The 10558-nt window shown below is 35.9% G+C and overlaps 1 protein-coding gene across 4 annotated transcripts in view; it reads right to left on the bottom strand.

Annotated features, from left to right (window-relative positions):
• Positions 1-125: 125 nt before the first annotated feature.
• Positions 126-10558, bottom strand: part of PPFIA2 (protein tyrosine phosphatase, receptor type, f polypeptide (PTPRF), interacting protein (liprin), alpha 2) — a 778898-nt gene continuing 768465 nt past the window's right edge. For 3 of the 4 annotated variants that reach the window (XM_006882537.1, XM_006882538.1, XM_006882540.1), the window contains 3 exons: positions 4836-4995; positions 3551-3642; positions 126-1608 (listed from right to left, as the gene is read on the bottom strand). In XM_006882537.1, the coding sequence (XP_006882599.1) occupies positions 3584-3642; positions 4836-4995 (219 nt within the window). In that variant the 3' untranslated portion in view covers positions 126-1608; positions 3551-3583. The remainder of the gene's footprint in view (positions 1609-3550; positions 3643-4835; positions 4996-10558) is intronic. The other variant, XM_006882539.1, reaches the window with a different exon arrangement.

Raw genomic sequence — 10558 nt, 5'->3', positions numbered from 1 at the left:
ACAGGAAGAGATAGGCCGTCTTTGTTTCTCACAGCACTGATGGCTTTGGAGGTGCTTTTGGTTGAGACACACAACTTGCTACCCACCTAAGAACCAGAACTACCCCATTTCTTACTCACTAAATAACTCTTCATTGTCTTTTAAGTAAATTATTAGATCATCAACGACTAACGACTACTAAACAAAACTTAAGACAGAAAATTGCAAGTATTTGTTTTATTGACAATGAGAGGGTTTCTGTAACCATTTAAACTTTTGACTCTATCTGTTAAACAAAAAAATAGACGTAAAAACAAATGTACGTGCAAACATAGCAAAATAAAATACAAAAAAAGGAGGAAAAAACCTAATGACAGATTTTGCGCTTAATAAGATCAAGCAGCAGAAAAATCAGCAGTTAGATAAATGGTATTATTAAATAGGTTTTACTTTGAAATTTCCCATATAAACAAAGAATAAACAACAGTAACACCACCAAATAAAACCACAGGGAAGAGATTACTCTTCTATACTTTTATACACTATATATGTTAATCATTCTGTCTTCCATTTAGTTCCTCTGATAAAACGGACTTCCAGAAGTCAAAAGAAGGCCATCTTGGCTGAAAGCTTTGAGAGTTAGACATGAGTCTGGCTAATGCCCTGTTACATTATCAAAAGGGGAGGGTTTCTGAGGTTGAGGAATTTATTCCCCAGTGGTGAATGAGCCTCAGACTGTACAGTGGTTGACATTCACTGTCCAGTGCTGGCTGGAAAGTCAAAGGATTTTTACTATTAGAAGGAACATGTGTTTCTTCAGTAAAGAAGTGTTTTGTTTTTTCTTGGTCCATAGGTGATAAGAGAAGATAAATGTTTCCTTTTATAAACTTTTTTTTTTTTAAAACAATTGCTTTTGACTTTTACAAACAGTTTGGCTTTGTTTTGTAATGAAAAAGAGATCGAGCCATCACAGTGCTTTTCTAAAGATAAAGGGCATCCCTGATTGCCTTTAAAAGTCCTTTTTTTTTTGGCTCCAGTTCCAGGTTATATCATTCTTTTATACATGATCAGAGGCAGGTGTTCAGCTTTAAGTATTGACAGACTTGAAGGAGGAACATGAGAAAGCATATTTCCTGCTTCAAGTGAACATGGATTTGACTGGTAACAATTCAAAAACAGTAAAAAGGTGGAATGGCAAAATACAAACAGTACTTGGAATTGTCAAATGTTTGCACTCGAGACTCCATGAACCATATATTTTATTTTTTAAAAAATCATATTTATATCCATTTACATAAGACTTACACATTTAAAAAAAATACATACACAGTAATACATAAATGCCTAGTATATTACAATAAAACATGAGAAAAACAAGTGGCTCCATTTCATAAAAGCATCTGTTGCACAGAATTTATGGTGTGGATGATGTTTATTCTTCAAATGACTTAAGTATTTTATTACAAACTAATCAAACGCAATAACGGACTCTTCTCAAGATTACATTTTCAGCGTAATGAACTGTTACTTTTCATTATTTCTTTAGAATTCAGTCTTCACAAAGGTTTTGCTGTTTGTCGTCTTTGATGGTTAGCGCACTTTAGGTAGAGTAGGCAGAAAAGATGACATCTACAATATTTAATGGACAATGTTAGTTCATAGAAAAGTCTCTGATTTTAAGACCCTACTATCATACCTATGTTGCTTTTTTGCAGTTTGAATTCGTTTGGCCTAACAATAACCACCAATGAAAAGGAAACCATCCAATGTGTAACCTGCACATAATTAACATTTTCTTCTTTTTTTTTTTAAGAACATAGGAACTTAACTTTGAGGAAAATATGGCATAAATATAAATAAAATTATTCACAAAATGCCTGCATGCCTTTTGGAAAATTTAAAGCATGCTCATTGTAACATTGTGTGAGGTTGACCTATACCATGGAACAGGTTTATATTCTAGTTCATAGTTTAGAGTTCTTAAATAGGTAACTTCTTTTTCAATTTGACAAAGTCAAATGTTACTTTATATTTTTTTAAAGGATCTGAATCTGAGTTGTGACATCTTTGATCCTTTCTAGTTATGAAGTCATTATGAAAATCACAATCGTAATTCATACACTGCAAAAGGAGTAAATAATATGTCCTGTACTACTTGAATTACAAAATACTGTAATTTTTACTGAAAATTAAAATTCATTTCCTTAAGTTTGCATATTACAAGAATACTTTAATCAATTCTAATACTGAAAACTTGGAAATATGAACTAGAATGCCATGCACAAAATACAGATTGCAAATAGATAAAAAGTAATTCTACCCATCAATCAAGACTTAAAAAGGCAAGCACTGCTGAACACCTTAGGCAGTCATTTGTAAATTAATAAAGTGTGTAGTTACTAGGGAACAGGGAAACGGTCTTGTTATAAGTAGAAACTATTATCATCAGTGTTTTGGAAAGCTTCTTAAGCCAAACTAGTACATCACTTAGGTATTGCCTTATTAAGCAATATTAAATTGTATATCCTGACTACACTTTTTAATTTTAGGCTTGTGCATTCTGAAATTAAAGAATTTATTTTTTTAAATCATCATAAGTTTTAATTGTGACCCAAAAGGCACAGTTAAGCATAGTTAACCAGTCCCCATGTTAAGCTTAAAAGGACAATAATATGTGAAGCTCTTAGTTCAAAGCAATGAATAAATAGCACAAGTACACTCTTGCTTTGCCTAGAATTGCTTCCCTCACTATCCTCTGCACACATTTGGTTCTGAATATCACTCTAACAAGCATTTTTAAAAAAATATATTTCTTGATAATATAGACTATTGTGTCAAATCACAGTTTCATATTTGTTATTGTTAAAAATTATTTTTGTCAACATTTGCACTAATTGGTACATCTTGAAAATTATTGTTTTGCCAAGACTGTTGTATAAAAATTTAGAAGGTGCTTCTATCAATAAATATCTCTCATAACACAAGTGATATGATAGGGCTTTATGTTAGTCCTCTCCCTCAATATTTAAAAAGTAATGTTATTTTATTTCTGTGGTAAGAGCTACAGATACTTAAAATTCATATCCGTTTTCAACAAATGCAAATTGCATTGATGAAAATCAGCATATTAATGGTTCAAAATTGAATTGGCTACTACTTTTTCTTTTCTTAAGATGAAGCCATCATTTTCCTATTTGCCACTGTATCGCGAGCTGCTTTAATCTCTCTGCCTACTTCAGTTCCTTCTAGAAAAAAACAAAAGCACTTAAAATACATTATATGGTGTCAAACTCTCATCAATAATTTGCTAATATGGATCATTACAAAAATACTAGGAGACAGGGTACAAGGAACCCATTGATTTGGACTAATTCAGTGGCAGGCCTCCCACAGAGATTTAAATCATGGCAGACAGAGCATGATCCCTTTCACCACCTGGAAATGCAAAGGGTTTAACTATCTCACTTCTGTACTGCCAGGCCAATGTCAAGACTGTGAAGTATATTTAGTAGTTTGTGTAGGCTCCAGTTTTTGGCACTTTGCTTTTGGGCCGTCAAGGGAAACTACTCACAGCAGGTCAGTGCTGCCTCCTTTGAGTGGCTTGTCAACATGAGTATGTACGAACAGTGGAGTTGTCTAACCTCTGCAGTCTTGATGAAGCAACTGCAAATGGAGAAAAGGGCTTTAGCAGGACTCAGATTGATTGAGTGCAAAATTTCAAATGAGAAAGAGTTCTTTTTCTTGTATGAAGGGACCTTCGGTGTCCTAACAAACTTTCTCTCAGACATCAGCCACTCACATTCCTCTTCTATAGACCACACTATTAATGAAAAATGATTCTACTGCAAAATCAACTGAGCTTTTAGATTGGAGCATATTCCTGTAGTGATGAAATGTATAACAAAAACAGCTCAGCAACCCATGGTGCTTCTGTTTTTGAAGTCAATATCTTTCTTAGAGAAGTCACCCAGGGAGTATCTATTTTTTTTTCCTTCTCCAATTAGTAAAGACCTTGTAAATTATTTTAAACCATGTTAAACTCCTCATTAATTTTGCTAACATGTTTCCCAATATTGGTAATTTAGAAAAAATTCATATCTAAAATTGAGTTTTATGTTGACTCTAATTTTAAGGACCATATGGCTGACCCTGAAAACGAATGCCTATGACTATTTTAATAAGGAGAATGTGAATGTGTGCTTTTCCATTCCTCTTTTGTCTGCCATGCAGAAACAACTTTGTGACTACCATATCAAAGTTTTCACTCTGCCTAGTGTTTGGGTTTTCCTTTTTTTTCTTTGTGAAATACATAGTATAAAGCCTAATGTCCACACAAGGAAATATGAACTGTGAAACACTGATTGTTTTGTGTTTCTTTAATTATTTTCTCAAGATCATGCATGTTTATTTAAGGCCATCCACAGAGGTCAGAGATGACAGTATCAGATACATTTGAGCTTCCAATATGAAATATAAAACTTGGCAATACTCAGAAGTGTAGGATGAACATCCATTGCCTTTATTCCTAACTCAACCGCTAACTCCAGTTACATCATTTGGAAATTGAAGGGTGATGAGACACAAATTACAGAAACATTTATTGTTCTTCCTACATGTGGACATTAAGCAAAATTGTTCTTTTTTAGGAGGCTATCAATTTTTAAAAATGTGAATAAGTGCCATGAATTCATGCATTAGCAGTTTATGAAGGAGTCTGCATTTTGATAAAAGCAAAGCCAATTCCAAGCACAGCAAACCAACTCAAGGAAGACCAATACCAGAAGGCTAGGCAAGATTGTCCATCTTTTGCTATGCAAGCTTTTTACTTTAGAAGCAAAAGTGCAAAATGACTGTACCATCTGTTGCCATTTTCCTTGACTGCCCAGATGTTGTGGTTAACCTAAATCCGGCTGGTAAGGTTTCTGAGGAGCCAGGCATCATGCTGATTCCATGTACTTCACGAGGAGGGAACTGCCTTCTCCAGGTAGACCCACGCCTGAAATTCTTGTCATCACTCTGACAGTCCAAGGTTATAATTTGATAAAATAAAAAGAGAAAGATAAATTCATGTAGGTATACAAAATTTTGTGCTTGGAAACATGTAATAATGATTATTTACATTCAATATGTCAAGTACAAATACCTTTTAAGTTTTTCCCCCACAGATGTTGTACATAGCACTCATAAGAAAATAATGCAAAAGGAAGTTGTTTGATAAAAAACACACCACAAAGCAATTGTTGAATACATATGCTACTTATATATAAATCTTCTACATAAATAATACTGTTGAATACCAACAAGCTGACTTGAAATCGAGCCATAGTTGATCCTCCAGCAGATTTTCAGAGGCAGTAACTAGCATGGGATGAGATTGCCAATTGCTTGCTGAAATTGAAGAAGACCTGAAGCACTTGCTGCAAAAGGTCAAGAACTAGTCTTCAGTGTAGATTGAAGCTCAACAGCAAGAAGACAAAGATTCTCACCACTGGGTCAATTTGCAGCATCATGATAGATGGAGAAGAGATTGAGGTTATTAGCTTGCTTGGATCCACAATCAACAAATTGCACTGGAAAAGTCTGCTTCATGGATCTCTCCAGAATGCTGAAGAGCAACAACACTGACCAAGATGGTGGTGGCAAGAGACGCAACGTGAGGAATAGGAAGCCCAGCAAGCTGCATTGAAACAGGCCACATAACTTATATATACCCAAACAGCCAAGCAGATGGCTGGTCATCAATGTGGACTGAAGCTCAGCATCAAGAGGACAAAGATTCTCGGCGAGCTCTGGTGGCCTAGTGGCAAGAGGTGTACTGCAATCCCAGAGTTACACGGTTCAAATTCACCAGATGCTTTGCTGGAGAAGGAGGAACAATCTCCTCCTGTACCAGTCAGATCTAATTTGATGGTACACACAACACACACACAAAATAATAAAATAAAAAAGAAAAGTCTTTAAAAAAAAAGAGGACAAAAATTCTCGAAAGAACATGGGTGGAGACCCTGCACTACTGATGGCTGTAGATGCCAGGAGCTGGAGGCCCCCATGGCAGGGAGGCACCATGGAGCCACAGGAGGTGAAGAACTTGATATGGGAAAGCATCTCGTTGTCAGTGAAGATTTCCTTGGACAGGTCAGAGAAGAAGATCATCAACACAATGGAGTGATAAGGTGTCTGTAGCAATGGGCATGAGCATGTCTCGGATAATGGGAATGGTGTAGGATAGGACAAGGACTAGATTTGTGGTTCATAGAATTGTTATGAGCCATAGAGAGATCTCTGTGGGTGTAGAGGATAGAAAGTTATGCTACCAACCCAAAGGTCGGAGATTTTAATCTACGGCCCCCGGGCCTGATTTTGATTGGTTTTGGTCAAACACTTTTCTAAGTAATATATCACTGCTCTGCCAATTTGTTATACAGAGGTGACTCATGGTTGCTGTGGTGCTAAACACTGTGACACTGAAGTGACAGATGAAATATTGGTTACCAATGGTGGACAATGTCTGGTGGAGCTCCCCAATTGGAACAGGCTTGGAAGCAGGAGTGGCATCCATTTCCTAAAAAGCTTGCCTTTAGAAACTCTATGAATTTAGGTAAATGATGGAAGTTGTACAAGTGTTCAGGTCTTTGATTCATGGGGTTGCTATGAGTTGTCTACGACTCAATGACACTTAACAACAAAAAAATTGAGACGGCAGATTTCCTCAATATACCACATCTTTTGATTTCTTGACTACTGCTGCCAAGAACTGTTTAGACATAGGGAGGGTCTGTTCACCACTCTCAAAGCCCCGTCTCCATTTGTAAAGGGTGAGAGTACTGATGCCTACTTCAAGTTGCAGTCTGACCACTTGGTAGAGGGGAGGGGAGCATTAGTGGCAGCACTGAAACTAAAGGTGCTGTCCCAGGCCATGGTCTTCAGTGAGGCACAGTGTCCAGACATCGAATATGACTCATAGCAACTTTATGAACAAAAGATCTGAACCCTGTTCTATTCTGTGTCATCCTCACACTTCCTGACACACAAGAGTCCACTGAAGCAGTCACTGCATCAAACCACCTGGTTGAGGGTCTGGGTCTCCTTCACAGAGCCTCCACCTTTCCTAGCATCATGCCATTCTCTAAGGAATTGGCCTCCTAACAACATGCCTAAAGTATGTGAGGTGAAGCCTCTTCATTCTAGCCCTCAAAGCACACTCCAGTTTCACCATCTCCAAGACTTTTGGCTGTCCATGGTGTATGTTCAGTGCTCTTCTCTAACATCTCAGCTCACAGGCATCAATTCTTCTATCATCCTTATTTACTGTCCGGCTCTCAGATGCACAGCAAGTGATCGAAAAGACTATATGGCCTGAATCAGATGCACCTTAGTCCTCAAACTGACATCATTACTCCTCAACAATGTTGAGAGGTTCCTAACTATAGATTTTCCAGTGCAATGTGTCTCCTCCTTTCCTGACTGCTGGTACCAAGGATGTTAATTGTCAATCCAAGCAAGATGAAGTTGAGAGTATCAATCTCAGGAATCGATGTATAACAATTGACTTGTTTCAATTAACAGATACAGCCTTAGATGTGCTTGCCAGTCTATACCAGGAAATTTGTATGTTAGTTGTCTGGCCAACAGATTGGAAAAGGTCCATATTTGTTCCCATTCCCAAGAAAGGTGATCCAACTGAATGTAGAAACTATCAAGCAATATCATTACTATCCCACACAAGCAAAATACTGCTGAAGTATTTTGAAGATCTTTCAAAACTGGCTAGAACAGTACATTATTAAAACACCGCCAGAAGTTCAAGCAGAATTTCTAAGCGGCTATAGAATCAGACATTATTGCTGATGTCAGATGGATATTGGTAGAAAGTAAAGAATACCAGAAGAATGTCTATGTTTGTTTTATTGACTATACAAAGGGTTTTCACTGTGTGGATCATAACAAGTTGTGGCTGACTTTGAGAAGAATGAGAGTCCAAGAGCACATAACTGTGTTCATGTGAAACCTAGAACTAGACCAGGAAGCAGTTGTATGAGCAAAGCAGGGGAACACCACATGTTTTAAAATTAAGAAGAGAGTGTGTCAGGGTTGTATTCTCTCTCCATACTTATTTACTCTGTATGCTGAACAAATTATTCGAGAAATTGGTCCCAATGGAGAGGAATGTGGCTTCAGGATTGGAGGAAGACTCATTAATATCCTGTGTTATGCAGATGATACAATCTTCCTTGCTGAAAGTAAGGAAGATCTGAAGCACTTGTTGTGGAAGATCAAGGAATACAGCCTTTGGTATGGACTGCATCTGAATGTCAGGTAAATAAAGATTCTTTCCACTAGTCCAACAGGCAACATTATGATGGATGCAGAAGAAATTTAAATTGTCCACATGTGTGTATCTATAAATAGAAAATAATATATGATCTCAAAGTGAGAACTTATAAGACTTTGAAGCAGAAATTTATTTATAAATACTTTTCAAATTATTAAAATCTAATATTTGCTACCTATGAAAAAACCTCTTTGGAACCTAAAACTCCAATGTTTTCCAAAGCCTATTGAATATATTTTGTGATTCTTTATTCAACTACTTTTATAACCTGAAATGAAATCTCTAATTAAATACATTGTTTTGTGCCATTGAGTCAGAACCAATTCATAGCTGATCTTCCAGTGCATTTCGAGTGTAAATTGTATGGGAAGAGTTTGTTCATCTTTCTCCTATAGAGTATCTGGTGGATTAAAATGGAATGCCTTTAAAAGTGAATTTCTGAAGCTACAAGAGATATTGCTCATCTTTTTCCTATGAAGTTACCAGTGGATTAAAATGGCCAAAGCAGCATGGTCTTCAGACGTGAAACTCTAAGGACTATGCCTCCTTTACTTTTGTACGTTGTTGTTACATGTTCTTAAGTTTGAACTAACTTTAGCAACCTCCCAGCAGGCTTTCAGAGGCTGTAAATGGCATGGGGTAGATTGCCCATCTTTCTTCCATGGAGCAACTGGTGGATTTGAACTGCTTGTCTTTGGGTTGGAAGCATAACTTCTCAGCACTAAACTATGAAATATGAGCTAGTAAGCTGAAAATTTGAATCACAATTGTTAATGTCTCTCTTTCAACAAAGTTAACTGTATAAACCATAAGCAATAACACCATTGAAGGGAAAGATTTTATGAGGTACATCTCAACAGTGACTATTCAGTTTTGTTCAAAGTACAGAGAAGAACCATCATTCCTCAAATGATTCGCATAAGTAAAATCTGAATATGACCAGCAAAGCACTAACTGCAAGCCCATTCAAACATTTGACTCTTCTGCTCAAATGAAACAAAATGTTAAAAAAAAAATTGACAAAAAATAAAAATGACAATCCTAGAGCAAAAGAAATTTTGAGTTTGAGTGGTAAATGTTACATGAACTTTTAAATCAAGAAAGAGCTCTGACATATGTTAAAGGCAAATGTCTCATCTCATTTAATTAACTCTACACAGCTTTCAGCTTATACTACCAGGAAGCAATACTGGAATCCATATAGGCTAGTGAGCCCACCAGAGTAACTCCTGCAGGTCAGGCAAGCATTTTAGAATATAGCAATGTGACTTAACATTAGTAATTTTAATTCAAATTACTCATTTGAGTATAGAGAAGAACATATTTAAATACATGTATAAATTCATGAAGTTATTTCTCTGTCAAAAATTAGGAATAGGATTATAAGGATTGCCCAAAAGTTTACAAAAATAGAATTGAGTCAGTGCTGACATTAAAAAAGAATTCATTATTATCCTGATGAGGCAGAAATATAAAGTTTTAGGAATATCCTTAGTGAAGGGTGGTAAACCTAACATGTTACCCACAAAAGTGTGGGGTTTATAATAACAATTACATCTACACTGACCATTTGAATGAGAAATAATCACCTTATTTTAGGACATGCAAAGTAATGGAATTGTTTTGGTAAAATAATGTATTAAAATTAATTTAATTAATTTATTTCACAGGTGAGAAACAGTTGCACATGGTAATATATATATATATTATGCCTGTCTACAGGTTCCACTTCATACTTAAGTTTCCTTTCACCCTCTTCCTTACAGAAAGTTCATGAAAAGTAATTCAGAAGAATTTGTAAAGGGATTATGAATTCACGACATTGACAGATATTTCTATGAATCCATCTCGATTGTCTGTTTATTTGTTTATTCCTTTCAAAATAATTTAAAAATAACTGCGGCTTTTCATGAATTTGAGTGTTATTATTGTGCAGACACTATGCAAATTTTCTCTGTCTCATTCCAATTTCAGTATATGTGATGCCAAAGCACGCCCTCCGTGTTGCTTTAAGCAGTATAACTGTAAGAATGTTATTGGTCTTTATTTAAGGACTACATTGTCCCTAAAATAATGAAAGTCTTACTATTTCCTGAAAGTAACTTCTTGCTTGATTTTGATGTCCAAAACTTTATCTGAATATTGTGTTTAAAAGTTACAGAGTCCTCATTAGCTACATGTAGCAGTATTGTTATTTTTCTACGGTCTAAATGTTTTTGCAGTTGCAGATCACAGAAACAGATCTTT

This window comes from Elephantulus edwardii, unplaced genomic scaffold, assembly GCF_000299155.1.
Source record: "Elephantulus edwardii isolate Elephantulus edwardi_28Jun2011 unplaced genomic scaffold, EleEdw1.0 scaffold00021, whole genome shotgun sequence".
NCBI lineage: Eukaryota > Metazoa > Chordata > Mammalia > Macroscelidea > Macroscelididae > Elephantulus > Elephantulus edwardii.
Note: the sequence above shows the minus strand (reverse complement) of the source record. Positions and strands in the feature narration are given on the sequence as shown.